At 41.1% G+C, this 21,913-nt stretch overlaps 1 protein-coding gene across 2 annotated transcripts in view; it reads left to right on the top strand.

Moving 5' to 3' along the window:
• The first annotated feature begins 279 nt into the window (after nucleotides 1–279).
• The window catches only part of HPGDS (hematopoietic prostaglandin D synthase), a 29,479-nt gene continuing 7,845 nt past the window's right edge, over nucleotides 280–21,913 (top strand). The window contains exons 1-2 of one of the 2 annotated variants that reach the window (XM_005418134.2): nucleotides 280–413; nucleotides 12,876–13,019. In XM_005418134.2, coding sequence (XP_005418191.1) covers nucleotides 12,887–13,019 — 133 coding nt within the window. In that variant the 5' untranslated portion in view covers nucleotides 280–413; nucleotides 12,876–12,886. The remainder of the gene's footprint in view (nucleotides 414–12,875; nucleotides 13,020–21,913) is intronic. The other variant, XM_031066455.1, reaches the window with a different exon arrangement.

Genomic DNA, 21,913 nt, shown 5'->3' with positions numbered 1-21,913 from the left:
GGGCTTCACATTAGTTAGAAATAATCTACAAAAGACATTACTTGACTTGTTCCCCACATTTTACATTTAGAAAAAACACCCATCATCTGATTCAACTACTCAGCGTCTTTATTATTATTATTATATAGATTCAAATGGCACTTTATCACTTTAAATTTGCTTTGAACAAAAGCCAAGGAATTCCAGGAGTCAGCATGCTCTGCTAGCCCCAAGTCAGCAAACTTGCTCGTTATCAGGAATGATGCAGATACCGTGTGCGTGAGACGGGGGAGGAGGAGAGTCATGCAGGCGGTCATGGGAAGGGGGTGGTTTGCGTATTTAACAGCCCGTGCCCGAGCGCCGCAGCCTTTTCGGGGTCGGCGCTCAGAGGGGTTCCCGTGCATCGAGGAACGGACTGCGTACACCGCACCGGAGTGAGTTGTGTTTCAGCTTTGCTGCCGCTGCAGCCCGGCTCCGCTCTTTTCCCTTGCTGCTTCTGATCCTACTCTGCCCTCCCTAGGCTACCGCTACAGTGGCTGCGTGCGAGGTCAGGCTGTCAGATTATGCTACGTGTAGAGCACGTCCTGAGAGTGCTTAATTTGTAGAGCTTTGTTCAGTGTGTTCAGCCTGACTCTCTGAGTGGTGCTACCGGCAGAGAGCAGCTCGGTACGGTGGCTGCAAGTGTAACTCAAGCACTCCATCTATGCGCCTTCTCTGCTGCTTCCAGGCATCCTTACACTGTGCCTGCTGCGCTGAGGACATCTGTGCGACCACGTGCACCACTAAAACTAGACTTTGCTCAAAACTGTGATCTGCTTTCCAGCGGCAAACGGGCAGATCACTGGCGTGTTGTAGAACCAAGCCGCTGCTCCTCATCAGTGCCTTGCTCAGTCAATGCTGAGCTACTTGGATAATCAGGCTGTGTGTCTAGGTACTTGCCAAGAAAAGACAGCCTCATCAGCCAAGAAATCAGTGTGAGGAGGGTCTGGGAATTCTGCAGGGAGTTTTTAGTAAGCGAATATCCATTTCAAACCAATATTCCATTAGATGTAAAGGCTGACTAAAATGCTTTCACTTACATAACCAAGCTAAATCTAGGCTAACGTCAGAGAAATTAGATGAATTTTAAGCAGCACCAGCCAATTATTGCAGGTCATTTTTGTGCACTGTTCTGTTCATTTCTCAAATTCCTGTGTTCTAAACCAGTGGATTAACATACTTTGGTCCTAATTCCCACAGTCATTCTATAGAGTAAAAATCTCCTGCATCTGACTCCACTCACTCAATTTTTTTCCTTATCAAAGGTTTTTTACTTGTCTTTTATTTCAAAATTATACTCTAAATAGCCATTGAGGACTTTTTTCTTTCCTTCTAACTGCTGTCATTTGCCTATATACATAATCCTCCCACACACATTTCCTCTGTTAAAAGCAGTCTCTTGTTCCCTGTTCAGTTCAGACTATCCAAGCAAACAAATCAAAGCTATAAAAGTATCTTTCCTGGGCTTCTGTACTCCTTACAACTGTTTGTAAACACAAGTACTTTTGTACTCAAAACTTGCAACATTTGTAAAGAAAAAAAGACACAACAGTCTTTTTTAAGTTTACTTTTGTTCATTCTTTTGTTTTGTTTAATCCAAAATAGAAACCACCTCTACCTAAAAATGTGCGCATCGTGTAAATGACTCTCTGCTGCAGACGCACACATGCCCAGGCACACAGTCAAATCTGTTTGTATAGAAATAAGACGGAAGCTCTCCAAACTTTAAACTGAAAATTTACACCAAGTAATTCTTAAAAGAGTTCTTGGTTCCTGCATGAGCAAGCATGTTAGCCAGTGCAGAACACTCCTGTGCCACTGCCCAACGTGCTCTGCTGCCCTAAGGGTTTGCTTATAACATTTCTCCTTACTGTCTGTCCCACCTTCTCCTGAGCAGCTGCAAAGCAGAAGGACCAACTGAAGTTGGTGCTCATTTTCAAAACATCCTTGATCAAAATCTCACCAGAAAGTAATTATGCTGCCCAGGAGCCACTGACAGGGCTGGCATTGGGCTGGCAAGGAGCACAGGAAGCTATGCTCATTCACACCTGCTGGAGAATTACCATATATGCTGCAAACTTCAAACAGGTGATTTTTTTTTTACCCTTTTTACAATTAGTCCAAGAAGCGCGAGGAAAAAGAAAGAAGGGGGAAAATTAGCCAAATCCCACATATACATTTCAAAGTGCCACCACTTTGAAGAACCTTGTCTGATCTCGAGGCAATCTGCTAAAACTCCCAGAAAACAAGCCACAACAATGAACTGAGAAAAACTGAAACGCCTACTTTTGCATCTCTTTAGAAGTAACTAAAAATATTGCTGGAATGACTTTTGTAAAGAATAAGCATGAGATGGAAAAAGACAGAAAACAAGGATGTTCGGTGATACCAGGCAAACTGTACTATTCTTTGTATTTGTAGCAGATGCAAAGAGGGAAGGCAAACAAAGTTTTAAGCTGTCTCACAAGCTTAGTTTAGTTGATGTGTGACAAAAAAGAATGTGTGATGTGTAATTGCATGCCTCAGCCAAAGGACCATTTTTCTGTGCCAGGCACGCAGCAATTGGAACTGCCCCAGAGCCAGACTAGCTGCAGTTTCCATGAGAAACTGGCAGCAAGCTGCCTCTCAGAAGGTATTTTCTACTTAAGTGTAGGAACACACAGGTTAGGGTTTTACATACTGGTGTTGCTCAGAGCTGTAGGTTCACATTTGGCGCCGCTGGTGCTCTCAAGGAGACTGGCAGTGCCTGAGGAGCACTTTTGCAAGGCTCTGGGTCTCCTCAGGCTCACTCTGGCTAAGAAAAGAATTTTAAAATATCTGAAAATACTTGAGATCTGTGCCCCAGCCCACTGTACTGATGCCTCCTGGGCACAATAGTCTGTGCCATGTACTGCAGGGCAGAGCAGGAAGACACCAGGAATTTGTGACCAGGACAGGTAGTGGGGGGTGCTGGAGAATTCTGCAAAATGAGTAAAAACCTTTCCCAGTCAAATCTGTACCTGCTACAGGGATGCTTAAAAGCCTATCTAATTTTTTCATGCCTGTAAGTTTGGAGAGTTTTTAGCAAATTATACCGTACATTCATGATATGCAACAGGTCAAGAGCAAAGTAGTTAAGACAAGCAGGGGGAACGATTTGGTGCTTCTACTCCCCCTTGCACTTACACTCACACTCAAACCCACACAAGGCTGGGACAGAAAAAAAGCCCACTTTTCCACATCCAAGGAAAGATTTAGGTGGCCAAGACAGTTAAAAAATTTTTGTGCTGGACAGGCTTATGAGGTCTGAAAATGGACATGATTCATGCTGGCAAAAAGCATCTGGCTTTGGAGAGCCAGCTAAACAACACAGAGCTAAGCTGCTCACAGCTGAGCTCTGAGCTTTGTAGGAATATTATTAGGTCATGCTGATTCATCTGAAGGGTGCAGAGAGAGATGCAAGGCATGACTTTTACAGCAATGACATGGGGTTGGCGAGCATTAAGATTATTTAGGCTTTTGTTCTACCACAAAATGCTTCTGGGAATTCTTGGAACATCTGATGTGGATATAAAAGACTTAAGTAGTTTTTCCTGAGAAAGGATCCTAACCACTCCCTTGTCTGCATCTTTCCTGAGATCTCTTGCAATTTTATTTACCAATATTTCACAGTCTTGGGTGTGAAATTTATTAGTCTAAAAGAGGCTGCACAAAACAGTTGCAAAAGTTGTCTACATAAAACTGGGACCAAGTAGATGCAAATCCAAAGCTTGAGGATCAGACAGAAAGCAAAGTCACCACAGATGCTCAGGCCCTAAAGGGAAGGGTGTGGCAAACCAGGCAGACTGAGGACACACTGCTGAAGTGGCTGAGTAAAGCCCTGTCCATCACCACTTCCTTGCCTCCTTAATCTTGCTGACATGTGAGAGTTCCCTCATTCACTTCAGTTCAAACAGGGTGAACTTCAGATATCTGAATTAATTACGATCAGTTTGATTGCAGTTGCCTGAGGGGCAATCGCAAACTCAGCTCAGGGAAACCCACTGGGGTCTAGCATTCTCCTTCAAAAAGTCTTGACAGTGGACACCCACTCACTGCCCATTCACACTGGACTCCCACTTTAAAAAAAAAAACAACACCCTTTCATATCTTTCTTATCTTCCTCTTTCACTGATACATTGTGGTTATTTTTCTAAAAATAATCAGCAAAAAACCAAGTGGTTTTTTTCCTGTGTTCTTGAAGGATTTTTTTGAGTTCTGATTTTCCACATCAGCAAATCAAGCCTAAAGCTTCCTTGGAGAGATAATTGCTTTAAGGTCTCCTACAGCTCCTTTTTTTTTTTAAACCCACATATTCATATTGATAGATCAGGCTTTGCTCAGACAGTAGAGTTTTACTCATCAGGTCACTTGAAATACTTATAACCATTAGGGCTACTCAATATTGTCACAGTAATGTCTTAAAACCTCTTCTCATTTTAGGATGCTGATTTCCCCCACGGGTCACAAATAAGCAGCACAGCAGGTGCCTGCACATGCAAAATCCTTCTAAAAAAGAATTTAAATCTATATAATGCTCTATGTGATCCAGGAATCTAACCTTGAAAATCATGCTAAGAAATATACATTATAGTTGGAATTTGTTATTTCAAAACTCAGCCCTACATAAAATTCCACAAACATTTACTTCAGATGATTTGTGTATTAAACAGAAAAGGATGCACAGATTTTTTTTTCTCTTTTCTTTCCAAGGTCCAGATTGCCATCTGGCTTAGAAATATAAGATATCAATTCCATATGTTTATTTTCTATAACTGGACCAGGGTGGGAAAAGAGACCATCAATTTTCAGAAAGAGAACCTATGTCAGACTGAGAGCTGACAGCAAATAGAATTACTTAGAGTTTTTAGTTTTATTTTCTGTCAAAACTGACTGCTGTGGAAATCTTCCATTGGAAGACTTGCAGTCTTCCATCAATCTGCCAATATTCTCTAATCCTTCTCCCCAAAAGGTTGGGCAGAAAATTGCTTATTCTCTTTGCTAAAAAAAAAGAACTAATAAAAACCTCTTTTGCAGGGAAAAAAAAAAAACCAACCAAAAACTAACCAAAACTATTAAATCAGTGCTATTATTCATTTTCAAAGTCTGAAAATATCTCATAAATCTGTAATATTTTTCCACTTAAGGTAAAAAAATTGAAGATATTCCTGCAGCAACCAATTTGATCAGTAACCAGTAGGAGTGCAGCACCACACCCACAGGCAGGGCGAGGCTGCTCCTCGCATTGTTTCTGCCTTTTCAGCACTGCTCAAAGGCAATAATATAAACAATTATGCCTTTCCCCAAAACTTTGACTGTTATGTTGGTTAAATAAAAGAAATACTGCATGTGGATAGTTTTATCTTTCCTACATTGTGCAGTTTATAAAGTTACAGCTGTGGAAGTTTTGCTTTACTTGCTTTCTACAGTTACTATTTTAGTCTTGTCTCTCTGGTTCCTTCCTCTGAAATGTGAAAATTTAAACAAATGAAGGCAGAAAGTCTCACTTGGACAGCTAAAACATCATTTTAAAACTGAGGAGGGAGAATGGTGCTTTAATGCTCAGCTCTCCAGTCACAGGGATGAGGAATTCACATATATGACAAGGACAATAAGCAAATATGGGCAAAATTGAACTTACTGTTCTTAATGTTTCTCAGGTGAAACAAGACAGACTAAGTCTCTTTCCTGGTTAAAGAATTTTCTTTGTACTCCATAAGTAACACAACTCTCCCCAACCCCTAAGGAACAGAACCAAAAATCTGTGCTTCATATTTGGAGAAGACAAGTCACTCCCGAGATGACAGCCTAAGAAAGATTGCTCCTTTAATGTGCAAAGATTCTTTTATCTGTATATGCAGAGACCCAGCCAGCTTCTCACCTTTCATTTTCTAATTTGAGTATCCTAGCTGACATGAGCACTACTTGTGCCCATGGCCCTGTCACTGGTGTTGTCATATATTAGAAGAGTTCTATTGTCATTACATTGCAAAGGTTCCATATTGCTAGAGTTTCGTACCTCCTTGATGTTTCTTGTAGGCAGCTCCTCTAGGCACTGACTCTTCCTTGTCCTCACAGCAGCCAGCTGACTTCAGTTCCCCCTCAACCAATCCATTCTTTTATAACACTCTTCTTACTGGCTACAGGTATGGCCTGTTAAAATCAGGCCTGCTCCCAATATCTAATAATTGGTTCAGCTGCAACTCTTTAGGGGGTAAGATTACATTCTATACCACCTTCATTTACCCATACTGTATGCTCTTACACACTGGGAGTAAGGAAGACAAGAAAGAGTCTTCCCTGAAATCCCAGTGTTACTATTAATGGAAGACATTTGGCTGACACTAATTTTAAGATTTCAGACTGTGTATGTGACAGAAATACATGAGTAAATATAAGAATTGGGTGAAATTGCAGTGCCCCATCCACCCCTGTAGGACATCCAAATCAGGTTGTTGGGTTTGCATCTGCTTCAAAACTTATTTGATTTTCAGGCTAACTTTGCAGAAAAATGTCATAAAAAACCAGGAAATGCTTTGAAAACAGCACTAGGAAAAAAACCAAAAAAAACGTCTGCAAAGCTTCTCACCTTTGGATAGAATAGTGCTTAGGGAGGACACAAACTTCAATTCATAAAAGTAAGAGTCTTCTTGGCAGAGAGATACCTGTAGGCTTACGTGAGTGAAAGCTGATTTGTTGTTATACTTTCATCCTGCAAAATAATGAAAATGGAATATATAATCAGCTCTAGCAACTCTGAATTGTTATAAAAGCTTAATCTTACAATAAAAGCACTCTGAATGGTTATAAAAGCTTAGTCTTACAATAAAATTAAGAGGTATCCATTGACTGAATCATCTCTCCTGAATCATTGTCGTGTTCTGGTTGCAATTCAAGAGAGGACAGTGACACCTGGCAGACAGACCTGCAGCTTCCCCTTCTATGGCAGGCCCACAGCCTGGGCAGCATTGTGTCAGGCACTAATTGTGATGCTTTCCATAAGCGACTCCTAAATTAATGAAGAACCCTCATGCTGAATGAATAGAAATACAGTGCAGTGCATCATCTTTTCCAAGCACACAGTTCAAGTCCCAACTTCTAGAAACACCCAGATGAGCCTTACCTCAACCCTACTAGTCTTGTTTCCTAGAGGGAACAGCTGGGCTCTTTTACATCCTCTCATGTTAATCCTAGCAACCTCCAGGCTAGAAAACCCTTAATTTCTTGCAGCACAAAGTGCAGTTAAAGGGGACTTTGCACCACAAGCCCTTTGTCATACTTTGGATGCATGTAAACACATAGCTCAACTTAGCTGGTTTTTCCTCCTCTTCACTCCCCTCTGTTCTTTTTGGTTTTTTTTTCCCCCCTCTTTCACTCAGGGAAAGCTCTCTGCTGACTGTCATCTCAAATACTAACAACCCTATGCAGGAAAATGTAATTATGTGCTGCCTTATTTCAAAACATTTTCTCTGAATTCACACACTGAATACCTGCCATTGTCACGTGCCACTGCAAAGGAATCGCAAAGGGATTCTTTTGAACAGATTTCTTGGTGTAAATAAAGAAACACTATATCACCAGAGGTAGATAGAAAGGGGAACAGAGAGGCAGGGAAGACCAGATGGCTGAGGCAGGACAAGCAGAATGGCGGGGCAGAATGAGCCAAACCTCCTCATGAACCTCCTGCTCCCCTAGAAATGGAGCCAGCAGGCCCTGGTTATGGCGCAGTTACCTGTGTTTATGTGCTAAGGCTCCTCCTGTAATCCCATTGAGCACTTTGGGATTAGGGTCTAGTCAGGGAGAGTTGTTCCCAGGCAGCAGGAGTTTCACCACCTGCAGCCCAGTGGAAGGAGCTTCCTCCCCTGACTGACTGCCAGGCCAAGTCTCCCCACATCCAGAGCTTCCCGCCATTTTCTGAAGGCCTTGTCTGCGTAGAGACCCTAAAATGGCGGTGGCCTCTGTCTCCCTCACATGTCCCAGTTGCCTCCTGAACATAGCATGCAGTAAAGCTCTGTATAGTTTTCCACCCCATGATAAAAAATGAATTAGTAGCATAAAACTTGGACAATGTTGAGGCATGCTGCCAGGTGAATCCCACCAGAGCTCCCTGCCATTTTCTGAGGGCGTTGTCTGCTTAAAGACTCTTAAAATGGTGGCAGCCTCTGTTGAGGCATAAATAAAAGTTAATTGGTTCCTCACATGCATCCAGGTTTTGGTGCCTGTTACCAGCCTGAAGAATACTTGCTTGGTATTACCTTGAGGGCAGGATTTTCCAAAAGAGAGATGAAACACTGTTCCATTAGAGAGCCCAGCAGTGTTTTGGTACTTAATTTTTCTGAGGCTGGGCACGCAGGACCAAACACTGGCAAGCAGATGCTGAATGCTGCAGGTAGATGAAAATCAGCCTGAGCAGTGTCCAGTGTGCCAGTGCTTTTTCTCTTCTGTACTATGCCTATCTGAAACTCAGTATTTCAGTCCCCAGAAAATGCTGGTTTCTTCCTGGGCTCCGTTTTTAAACTCTAATCTTGCTTGAAGTTTTCAAATTCATTGCTCAGTCCTGCTTCAACTGCAATAAAAGCATCCCAAGTTCATCAGGAAATACAGTATCTCCATAAAGCCACAAACAATTTTAAATAATTTGAAACGTGTGATAAAATTTTTAGGCACTTGTAACTCCACCATGATTTTTTGACCCATGAGTATAATGGCGGATGCCAACTTTACACATATTTGACATTCTCTCAGATTTCCTGTTTGATTTTGTCACTGAGTGGCTCCAAGTTTAATTTAATCATGAGATCCATTAATCTTCTGGTTAAAGGTATGTTAAAGCCAGTTAAGCTGGCTTTCAGAAGTCACAGAGGAAAGCTGGAAAATCAGCTAAGTGGGTCAACAACTTTAAAGTATTAAAGCTAATTTATTAGTAAATTTAAAGCTGTTGAGTTAATGGCTTTGAAAGCTGTATGCAGTGAAACTGGGACTGAAGTGTCAGGAAAATCCACAAATACTAGAGGTTTATGTCCAAAAAGTTGGAGTAGGAGTCCTGCAACTTTATTCAAATAAAGGGAGAGATTCCACTGGGGCACATGCCCATGGGGTTTTCTCTTTTGAGATTTCAGAGGGCGCAGCCTCCTGTTCCTTTTCCCCTGGCCGAGCTACTAGGAAGGTACAGCCTTCCTGAACCACCTACCACATATGCCCCCTTGAACCTATTCTTTTAGCCCAAAGTTCAGAAACTCAGGCTGTGCAGACCCCTGTCTGTTTCGGAGACCAAGCTGCCGGGGCTCTGCAACCAACCTGCAGCCCAGAGTCGGTAAAGACAGTGAGATCCATTTCAAAGACTTCAACACCCACATGTTCATCAAATTGTTTGTAAAGACATCACCTTTCCTCTCAGAAGTGCTGTCAGTGTAGGACAGGGCAGGTGTACAGAGCTGTCCCAGCCATGTATTCATGAGGATAAAAATTGGAAAAATACTGCTGAGTTGGCAGGTTTATTGGTGGAAGGTAAATCACCCCCTCCTGCTTTTATACACACCTGGCTTTGCAATGAACTCACCTGAACAGATTGATTAGCATTAAGAAGGTGGCTAAATGCCTGCAAGTCTGGGCACTGAAGTCCACCCACCAGACCATCTTTCAGCATTTTTAAACCATGACTAACCTAAAAGAAGAGGAACAATTTTAGATAGATTTTCCTGCTCTCCACCTCCAAAAAAGTCTCCAATATCTTCACCCCAAAAATCAACTCAAAGACACCAAACAGATATTTTTCCCCTAGAAATGGAATTTTTCAATAATTCAGTAATTCTGGATGGTTTAAATGGTTTTAATTAGTTCCTCATGACCCCCTTCTTTATAAAACACACTGGAGAAATGAGGGAGAGGAGAACAAGGGAAAAAAAACCCTAACAGCTTACTTGTATGTTTGGCAAAAAGCTATTGTGAACACAACCATTTCTTTTATTTAGAAACTTATCTGTAATTGTTTAGGAAGCACTACTCCTGACATTTCACACTAAATATAAATAAAAAATAAAACCTACAAATATTTACAAAAACATGTTTACAGTAATCCTATAAAGGCTTTTAAAACGTCACGTATTTTTGGTAAACTCCTTGTGGAGTTGGTTTTAGTTTTGTTTTTATTTTTGCTTATGGATGGAAAAAAAAATCATAAGCTTAAAAGTGCATCACCACTACAAATACTTGATTACTCCTTAGGATGTGTTCATTAGAAATTTGTTTAGCTTTGCTTTAGACAACTCAAACAATAGCTTCCGCTGCTTCCTTGACAGACCAAACTATTCCACAGTCTATCACAACAGGCAGAGAGACTTGCTAATCATCAGCCAAAATTCCCTAATTCTTTACATCGCTTCACTACTCTTGACTGGACATGCCTTTGTGTACAGAGAGCTCCCAGAGTAAGAATTAGGCTCGTCCAACACACTCACCGACTGGAATGTTCTGCCCTCAGCCATCTCCAGCCCTCTCTCTGTGTAGCTGTCTCCTCCCTCACGACTGCACCTTTAAAGTCTACTATTCCTATGCTTTTAAATGCCCTCCAGCTGCCAGCAGCTATTTGCTAACAGAGGGCTGAGTGGGCGAGAGGCAGCCAGGAAACAGGAGCTATGTGTGAGCGGTGTAGCACATCCAGGGCACTGGGACTACTAGGGGTGTTTATGGAAAAAACTCTATGGACACTCCTAAAGGAGGGAAACAGACACTAAATCACTAAATCAGTAGCATTTGCTTGTCTCTAAAAACCTGAAAATTAAGACTCAAGGTTTGAGGGTTTTTTCCCTTTGGCTCCTGAATCACTGTCATGAATCTCAAATACCACATGCTCTTTTAAAAATGCCATTCCTAGCTCTTGAATGACAACACCACATCAGAAATAGGGAGAAAAGGGAAGAAAATCCTGTTATGATCTCATTCTCTCTATTTACATTAACTTTCTAAACACATAACCAAATTCATAGTATATAATGATATATTGTATTATCATATATAGAGCATACCAAGTAATAAATCTCGGTACAAAATTTGAAAATGAAGTAGGCAAGCTCTGCCACTTACCTAAAACTTGCTTGAAAAAGCTGGGTTTGTCAGAATTTCTCTCCTTAGAGAAAGAAGTGGTTGCACCTGTAATCTGTGAGCTGATTTTGCCAAGCAGCAGAAAAATATGTTTTCCCTTAATTAACACATTTAAAAAAACTAATCACATCCTGATGCAACTCATTTCACCTGGAGCCTCTCTCTTTTATACTGTGCAAAAGAGCATGCTTGACTTAATTGCAACGGAATCTCTGTTTGGAAGCACTTGTAGATATCTCCATTGGTAATTTTCCATCTCTGTTCTTGCTTCTCTGCTAGGCCATTTGACATGATAAGTCTCCATTCACTAATAATGTGAATCTCCATTCACTACTAATTCACTTCTGAGCCTGCTGTGTGCTGTAGGGCAGCAGATAAATTTTACAATGAATTAAGCAGTCTCTAATGTGCTTATTTGCTATTTTTTTTGTTTGTGTTTTCTTTTTGCTTTTGCTACTCTGAAGACAGAAGGTACGTGCTTTGATTTTAGAGGAACAAATGGCAAAAGCAGTTTGCTCTTTTCAGAGCTTCTCTGTCTAAAGTGAAAAGCTCATTATGTATTTCCTCAAGCACATGTTTTCAAGGCAAGATGACTAAACAGGGGGTTGTTCTATTGTGAGATTATGTGGTGACATTTACTAATGAAAAAAAAAGAAAAAAAGAGTTCCCTTTCTGTCCTGGTGCAGATGATCTGTGTTCCAGGCTTTCTTACAGACACTCTGAATGAGATGCATATAAAAGAATGGTAAATGCAATGTCTACTTCAAGGCAAAAATGAGAAAGGGTTTTGCTTTGTGTGAGAAGGCAGATGGTTGTTTTACTATCCTTTCCCCAGCACATTCAAATCTCAGCTGAGCTCTCTTATTAAAGTGCTATGTGTAAATTCTTACCTTTGCATGTAAAGCAGCCTTATCTGTTCACCTTTCCTGTACCATCCTTGCTATACAATCAAACTCTCAAGTACTTTTGTTTTTACATGTTACCCTGGGAAAGAAGTCCTGTAAAGTGACTCCTAACTAGAACTGAAAGGAGAAAAATAAATTACATGAAAACTTAGTAAAATAATTTCAAGATTTCTTTTAGGTCCTGTACAAAAACTGAAAAACCAGTGATGATTTTCTCAAAACACTACTGTAGCCTGGTTTCCACAGCAGATTTTTCTTCTAAAATAATTATGGGCCATTGCTTATACAACTTCAGCACTAACTGATGCAAAAAATCACAAGGGTTTGGTAATGCTCATGATTTGGTCTTGGATGAAGGTCTCCATAAGCAGTAGGAGCTGAGCAGGGCAGGTCTGAACAAAATTGCTTCTTGAGATAACAACTGTCTTCTGATACAGAAGAATAATATATCTGGAAAAAAACAAAAACAAAACCAAACCAAAAATCACTTTATAGATGGCCTGAGTTTGGAGTCACAAAAGAAATTAATGAAAGCTGCAAGTTCCTATTACATCTGAATAATAAAAAAAAATAAATCAAGTCATCTTTCAGGAGTCACTCAAGGAGGAACTACATGTTCAGCTGATCTTTGTCCACGTCTGTGAGTGCTGTGGCTGACAAAAGGGGAACAAAAAGGTGTGAGCAATGCAGCAATTGCAAAGTGCAATGCACCAGGGCTTGGTGTAATATTTCCTCTGGATTGTACAAGCATGTCTGTCAAAACCAAGCAGACAGTGGTTTTGTGCAAAAGAATTGAGTTAACCCTGTGTAAAGCAGCTCTGTCTCCCCTCCCAGCAGGGTCCAGCATGCCTCAGTACAAGCTCACCTACTTCAACCTGCGGGGACGAGCGGAGATCAGCCGCTACCTCTTTGCCTATTCGGGCACGAAGTACGAAGACCACAGGATAGAAGCAGCAGACTGGCCCAAAATCAAGCCAAGTGAGTAGCACTTATAGCCAAAGCTCCACTAGAAATGCTGGCAAAAAGAAAAGCAGTTGAAGAGATGCCTATATGTTTTGTGAGCAGAAGTACACTTAACTTCTGGCTTTAGTTAAGCCTGTGTGAGTTTTAAGGTGAGACAGCCAGAATGTCATTGCTGATGCTCTCACAGGAGACTGGATCCAAACGTTCAGACAATCTGAAATGCCTTACCTGCTGTCATCTAGCTAGGCTTTTACTCCTTATCAGTTCAGTACAGCTTACGTGTACCTAAAGATAACCAAATGAGCGCTGATCTCAGCTTCTCTGGGTAATTTCATCTCAAAGACCACATCTCAGACTTCGCCCTAAGTTTAGAAAGCCAAATTGGAGAGAAAGGTCAGGAAAGACACTCCTTTGCAACCTGAAAGGTCTTCAGAGAGGAAAAGTGATGAGAAAACAAAGTCAGTTGCTATAGCAAAGGAAAAAACCAAAAGGATCAAAAGAGGTACTAGAAAAATAATTGTTCCTAAGAATTAGCCCTACCAACCCTTGCAGAAGTACCCTTCAGGCTATTGTACCCCATTTTATGTCTTTTTGTTTAAATAACCTCTTTTCAGCTTTTAAAGGTTTTGTTATTTCTGTTCATTAAATTAGCCTTAGTTCAAGCGAAACAGATCCTGCATTTCAAGACTCTGGGTAGGAACTCAATGTCTTCATTTCATGGATTAGGCCTGTGTTTGGCTGCATGGGCTATGACTTTTCACATCCAGAATGAAAAATTGCAGCTTTAGTTTGGGGAAAAGACACAACCAATTCACAAGGTGACTTCTATTAATGAAGCAATGTTTCTTGATAAGCTTTCACACCATTTAATAAGCTCAGCCTGCAAGCTACCAGATTTTTCTAGGGTGCAAATTTTGTAGGTTTGGTCTTTCCTGTTGGCAGTGATTAGAATGATAAACACTCAAACACAACTGTAATCCAAGTGGCAATTGAAGCCTTCAGTGGTGGTCAAGTATAGAAAACACTGGCAAAGATCCACAGAGAGGAATAAGAAGCAGTGGAACAGGGACACTTTCAGCTAGGGATGACTGACTTTGGAAACCTTGTTATAAACGCTTAAGCCAGTTAACCACATGGTATAGCTTATTTCTCTCTCACTGCAGTTCTCAGGAAGCAGGGTAGAAGCTGAAGGTGAGATTAAGAATTCAGATGACCTGGTGTAAGCTCTGCAAAGGCTTTTCATGCTTAATTACACACATATTCACACGTATGCACACTCACTTTTGTCCTGAAACAAAGTTGAGGGTATAAGGAAAGTATATTTTTATGTGGCATTTTCCATACTGATGAAGTAAGACAAATTAAAAAGACAAAGCATAATTAGTCCCTTAAAGGGTGCAGAAGCATTCACATTCTAGAACAAGATGTTCTAACAGCAGAACTACCATACAAGGTAACAGCATTGCATCACTCTTGGAATATTGTTGATGATCCCGATGCCTGAGCAGCGCAGGAAACAATGCAGGAAAGTTCTTCCTGTCCTTTTCTTCAGCGCTCACTCCACAAACCTCCCACTGGAGCTTTATGTGTACAGGACGTGTGTACAGTAAATGTGCAGCTGCAGCACCTAAGTGTGCGCCTTCTTCTTCCCTAAGTATTTTTTTATCTTGCTTCATCATATTTGAAGCTTTTAAAAAGAGGGACATCATGTTGTATTTGCAGACTGCAGTCAAAACTGGTTCCAGATCTTTCATAGGCAGGTGGGTAAAGGCAAACGTGATATATGCAAGTGTACACAACAATTTGTCTGGTATTTCTTAATCTCACCTCAATATGTAATTATGTAATTAGTTCAATTAATTTGACAAATTTACTGTTTTTTGAAGGCTACAAAATAAACTGCATACTAAATTGCCTTACTTTAACTCCTGTTACATCAAATGCTGCTATAATTCCCTTTACCATTGCTCAACATTTACCACCCTTTGGTTTTCACCACGATGAGACTGACTGGAATCTGCTAATTTATTTCTATTCTTTCTAAGGTGACCCAGTTCAGAAAAAATAGAAGGAGGAAAAAAACTTTATATGAAGGATGTGAATACAGATACAAATGAGGGTTGTGCAGAAGAATTCTCAGCAGAGTGAACAATGCCTGTGTATATGCAGTGGGTTGGATGGATCTCCTCATGTCACATTCACTTTTAAACACAGCAGTCATTTAACTTCTTGGGCAAGAATCCTGTTACCCAGTGCTTTTTCCTCATCAGACTGTGTCTCTGTGGAGGGAGCTGAGGCACATTTTGAAGACTGAGGATAGTAGAGAATGCAAGGCTTATTTTCCATTGCGCAGATGCTGTATGCAACTTAGAGTGTGAAGGCACACAAAACCTGTACAAACCTACTCCAGGAGACAGCCATTTCTTGTGTTGAGTCACAGCCTGCAAAGTCAGAGTTTAGGTGCCCTAGGGCAGACTGGGGCGCTGGCTATTGGTCTTGTTGAACACTTAAGGCTGTTTGTTCCAAAGCCTTGTTGCTACCTTGGATTCAGTGTTTTTCTGAATGATTTGCCTGTGGGAGAACATTTTGTCTGGAAATACTGTGAGTAACCATGAGAAATGCCTCACAAAGGAGGAGGAGATGGTCATCAGGTGATCTCCAGACAATTTCCTTAAGCAGCATAACATTTTTATGCATGAAAAACCCTTTTCCTCATGTTTTAATTAGCAAACCTCTTAATTGCTTGTTGTCTGCAATGTGCATGTCAGTGGTGGCAGATGGCACCAGGACTTTGGTGCTAGAGCTAGGGTTCAGGGAGATTGGAAGAGCAAAGGTTTAGCCTGCTGGCATAAAATGTAAACAGCACTTTCAGATATGCACCCAACTATTTCTGTGTAGGTGTATGTTTTCCTGGTCAATTAGCAGATACATTCCTGTTCCCATCCACTGAGCGACTGACTGGGTGTCTACAGATGCCCGAAATTCAAAGTACACCTAGACCAGTACGAATTTGGCACAGATGACTTCACAAATCTTAGAGCAGCAGCTCCCGAATTTTACCAAACTTCTTATCTGCCATGGAATTTCATCTAAGGCTCAGTTATAAAGGCTGCTGTTAAAAGCCATTATGCAGAGAAAATGAAAAAGTGTAATTAACCTTTGGTAAGCCTGCCAGCAAACTTTTCAGAGCACAGAAAGAGAAACAAAAGTGTCCAATGGTTAATGACTTCTCCAGCATTTGTTAATGCAGCAGATGTAGTTACAAAGTGTGTAGCTTAGGATTTCTGGGGTGTCCCTAGTCCCAGTGTTTTTGTGGTAATGGTGCTGCAGCTATGCATTTACTGTACACACGTACTGTACACATAAAGCTCCAGTGGGAGGTTTGTGGAGTGAGCGCTGAAGAAAAGGACAGGAAGAACTTTCCTGCATTGTTTCCTGCGCTGCTCAGGCATCGGGATCATCAACAATATTCCAAGAGTGATGCAATGCTGTTACCTTGTATGGTAGTTCTGCTGTTAGAACATCTTGTTCTAGAATGTGAATGCCTCTGCACCCTTTAAGTGACTAATTATGCTTTGTCTTTTGGACAAGAGAATACTTCATGTTTCTTGAGCTAATAAGGAACAAATTGAAGAATTCAAGTTTGTCCAAGAGCACAAGGAGTCAGGAATCTGAATGGGATCTGAGAGGATAGGTTTGCTTCAGCAGTGTTCTCAAAATTGAAGTAAGGTTTTGCAGGAAATACCAAGCTATACAAATCATCATACCATATAAACCAAGAAATACGGACATTATTCTGAGGAAAAGACCTAGTTCTGTAAAACTGATGGGAAAACAGAAAATCTATGCATAAAGATCAATGTTAAGAAAGGCCATTGAGAAAGCAGACAGGCAGCTACAGCAAGTTTAATTTTTGACCTGAACTGAAGAGTGTGGTGGGGTTTGTAGGGGTTTTTTTGGCATTTTTCATGTGGCTGCCACCAGTAAGCTGTAATCCTAATGTACCTTCAGGCAAATAAGTGAATTGCTCTTCCTGGAAATACTGCCCCACTTGATTTTGTTTACACCTAATGGTGCTTTTGTTGTGTTTGAAAGGATGGCCTATTCTAACATAAGAACTTTCTGTTATTTGGCTTATACACTCTGAAATTAACATTTCTATAACTCAACATTTGTTTTTTTCCCTTCTGACACTAATCAGACCATCCTTGACAAATTTTCCAGCAAATGATTTTGAGCAAGGACTGCAGTTTAGAATATGAACAAATTTCAAAAAGCCAGTGTACAACTATTAGCATTGTCCTGTCTTAGCACAGAATTTTAAAAATCAGACCAATATCAAGCAGCAGCTTTCCCTAGCGCTTCACCATATGTAAGTCAATAATTATTTTAACAAGTAAACAAACTCAGTCTCAACACACTCTGACTTGACAATGCCCCCATTTAAAGGGCAATCAGTTCGAGATCTGCAACAGGCTCATACAAGATCTGTACTCCCACACAGTGGACTGCTCACAGAAAGCATCTTTGCACTGACATAAGTCATGATACAGCAGAAAATGAACTGTAATGGTGAACTAAGTTACCACCACCTTCGATATTGGGCTGGCAGGCAGCAACAGCTTTTGATCTGTGGCTCATTAAAGCAGTTTGAAGCAATGGCAATAACAGACTTTATCATCATAGCAAAGGGTGCTTCTCCTGCTCTGATGGCCATAAACATCCCATAAACAGTTTAGGATGTGTAGAATGGTGCTTGAAAGATCCTTAGGAAACCTGACAGACTAATGGCCCTAAAAATACTCCCAAGATAACAGATAAATCTTGAGAAGCACCTGACACCAGACAAAAATTCCTCAGTCAAAAGGGGAGCAGTTGCTTTGCTTCCTGAGTGACTTTCTATGTAGCTCCACTAAAGTGTGTACATAGCTGTCTCAGGTAACAAGAAGGGCTTGGCAAGGACTTCCAAAGAGAATATGAGTTGTAATAAAACCAAACCTGGGCTGAGATTAAATCACTGCATCTTCCTTATCATCCCTTTCTAGAAGATTCATATTCTAGGTACCTCCAGCTTTGGGCCTACCATTTCCCAAGTGCCTTGCTCCTCTGTCACCATTAAAAAAATACGTATTTTTTATATTTCTTATTGGAAGATGCAAAACTTCTATTTTGTTTTCCATGATCCAATTTAAATATGAATGGATAGGAAAACCAGTTATGGTCAGTTTTCAAGGCAAAGGAGAACTTATTTTGATACAGATATTGCAGTAAGAAACAGGTCTGTGACATTTATTTGCCCCCACATTTGACCAATCCAGCTGCCTTATTATGGAGCCAATCTAAGCTTGATTACCAAATGATTAATTATTCAGCTTTTGAGCAATAATCAAGCACTTAAATACAGGCTGCATTGCACCAAAGTCATAGACAATTACAACATGGGCAGGATGAGTCATGGGCAGGTCAGCTCCGGAAAAATGGGGGAACATGTTGGAAGGACAGAACAGACATGAGGAGAAGAATAATGGAGAAGTTAAGATCAGTGAAAATGGAACAAAGAGGTAAGGGAAGGAGAAAGTGAAGAATTGTATCTGCATGGGGAAGAAGAGCAGCACAGCACCAGCAGCTGACCAGCCTATGTGCCAGGACTGGACAAAACTGTGCTCAGCTCTGTTGTGTTTCCCCTCCCTGTCCCTAACAGAGGAACAGTCCCACAGGAGCATCCTCCACTGGGTCATGGCCAGGAGAAGACAGACTGCAGATCAGCCTGAGGACTTGTCCTCTGTCAAGGCTTTCTTCATGGCAAGTGTAGACTGTGCAGATTTCATTCCAGCATGCAATGCAAAAAGCCAGTAAATAACCAACATAATCTGAAAAGCAAGAACCTGCTGATAAAAGTTCAATTTAAAGAGGAGTACAGGTTTAGTTATTCAAAAAGGAGGCTTTTTAAAACCCCTTTTCCTCTTTCAATCTAAATTTGGAACACAAGCATCCACCAGCTTTGCACTTCCAATGAGCGGCAAAGCAAGCGGGAACCAAACGGGAAAGGTCATATTTTGTGCATGCCTGAGAAATGACACTGTTTGCATGGTGACAGCAATAGATTTTCCTGCTTTTCCTTCTCAAAATGTATTTGCTCAAGTGGGAGTTGGAAACATTGTAAGACAACATTGCTTTGAAAAACATGGAAAACACATCTGTATGGATACACAAGGGTTTAAACTGACATAAGTACCAATCAGCCCCCAAAACAACAAGGGTGAGAGAGAAGCCAGCAAAGTGACACTAACATCCTTTCAGCCTGCACTACCTTGGCTTTGCTGCTCTGTTGTAATGGCTCCCCAATGGATGGTGTTTCATGCCTTGCCCCCATGGCCTTGATTCTACCCAAACATCTCTCACACAGAAGCTTTTAACTTGCTCCTCTAAAGGAGGAGCCTGGCAGGAGCCACTCTACCTGCTCTGCTCATCTGCAGTCACACAAACCATGCCTTTCACCAAAACTCAGAAAGCTTCAGCAGGTTTAGTACCATACTTATGCACATGGGGCATTTGGGCATCTCCTCCAACAGGTTAATGAGCAGAATTGGGCCAGAAGCACCAAAGGAGGTCAAAGCAATGCACAGAAGCCCATATTCCTGAGTCTAAGGGTAAGACTGCTTAAACCCTTGTGCAGAGAGGTTTCTGTTTTGTTTGGAACCCCTGAGAATATGGCCTAGGTGTGGTTTTCTGCAACTGGCCAAGTTTCTCGAGGCCACATCAAGGTAATTTGTCAAACCCCAACCTTACCTCCAGCAATCAAACTGTGTCCATCCACTGTGAAGGCTCCTCACATCCTCCCTTAGGACGAGTTGCGTAACAAAAATCCACCCCTCTCTTTTCCAGCTGGAGAAGGAAGACTCCCAAGTTTCACAGAAAATGCATTCTTCCTCATAGCAGCCAAACTCAGACATACAGTAACAAATCTTCTGGGAAAACTGTTATTCTAAATTACAAAAGGAAAAAGTTACTTTACAACAGGTTCCAAAAAATTTTGGTCATTACATGAATTTTAGACAATAACATTTCAAAGGCAAAGATTTTTTTTCCTAAATTTATCCAGACTGAAAACACAGCTTTGTAAGCCATTATACCTCCTCCTCAGATATGGAGGAGATGTACTACAAATATTTTCTTCCCTCCTGACTAGTGTTTGTTATTTTCTTCTGTTGTAAAACAGCCTGAATATTTGCTGTACTTTCTGGTGCTCAAGAATAGCCTGCACCCAAGAAGAAACAATGGATTTTTAAAATTATCTGCACAGCACGTGTACTTTCTTCAAACCTCTTAGAATTACACTCACTTATAGCTTATTAACTCAATAATCAACAAAATCAGTGTATAATTATATACATGCACTCTATCAGCTAGAAAAAAATCTATGTTTACATTAAATCCCAATTTTCCCTGTTCTTGCTAAGAAAAAATCAAATAGCATTTTGAATACACAAGAAAGGAAGGAGCATCTACCATTTACCATCTGTTACTCTTTAAAGAGTCCATTGTTCAGTAATGATAGCAATAGATTTGCTACCTCCTAACAAACAAACCCCAAGTCTCATTATAAATCAAAGCATAAATCCTTTTAGATATTATGGTATAACAAAATAAAGTCTGATCTCATTTATTAATTTTATAACTGTATTAAGAGTCATGCAACTGTAGGTACACAAAACAAAGCTGTCTTTGTATATTTTCAATTGCAAGCTCAGTTTCGCTTTCAGAAAAGAATAACCAGATATTCAAGAAAGTACCTCAGTACTGAGGAGGATGATCTTTGTAGACATTAGTCATGTTTTCAGGGAATGAATAGCAATTCCCTTGAATTCAGAAATGACCAGATTGCTGAGAAACAGAACATGAGAGCTGACTACCGCTCTGCCAGTCAGCTGACTTTGACACCATAGTCTATTTTCCTTAACTGTTCAGAAAGGTGTTTCCCTCCTTTAGTTGTAATCAAGGGTTTCTTTAAACAAACAAACAAACAAACAATCCCCCCCCCCAAAAACCCACCATAATAACAAACTGGCTTTAATTTTTCTTGTGGTGACCCACAAAGTGAAACATCAGTCAAAGCTGGGATTTATAGATGACTTCTCCTGTATGTAAACACAGCAGCAAAAATATCTGTGGGTTTCGAGATGAAGCAATCCCAGTCTCACAGTTTCCCAACCTGAGCAGTGAGTGACAGTCTGTTTTGACAGCTATTGCTACAGACTGCCTTAGTCATATTGACCCTGCCAGAACTGCATCACCCCAGAGCATTCCTACTGGAGCCTCCAAAAGAGGCTGCTTAACTCCTTCATGGGGGGAGCCATTACCCTGCTCTGGCTGCACTTTTGCTGTTTCCTGTTGTCAGGCATTGTACATCCCTGTGTGGTCTGGGGGGACGTGGAGCAGGCTGCAGGCTGACCACACTGGCACGTCCAGCAGTCACACCTGCTGTCATCCCCTCTGCTTGTGCTGGCCCGAAAGATGTGCTTCACATAAGCAAACATTCTTACACACCTCTGCAACTTTGGAGCAGTGATGCTCAGGGCCCTGTGCACCACTAACCCAGAGCACAGAACCAAGGCTCTTCTCGTTTTCATAGCCAGAGAGCTTCCCTGTGAAGCATTCAGGGGATATAACTTGTCATCTTTCAGTGATTCTCAATGGAACAAAACATGGACTTGGCAGGACCTTGCTGCTCTCTAGATAATGAACATGGGAAGTCTTCTGTGCAACAGGTCTATTATTGCTTCAATAACAGCCAGCAGGGCCTGCTTTCTCCTGGGGTACAGCAGCTAATGCTCATTGAACTCTCTTGCTTCTGCTGTTCATCAGCATCCAAATTCATACTGAATTCCCAGTGTGCTAAAACTTAAGGA

This window comes from Geospiza fortis, unplaced genomic scaffold (genome assembly GCF_000277835.1).
Source record: "Geospiza fortis unplaced genomic scaffold, GeoFor_1.0 scaffold11, whole genome shotgun sequence".
Classification (NCBI taxonomy): Eukaryota; Metazoa; Chordata; class Aves; order Passeriformes; family Thraupidae; genus Geospiza; species Geospiza fortis.
This window is presented reverse-complemented; position numbering and strand designations above follow the sequence as displayed.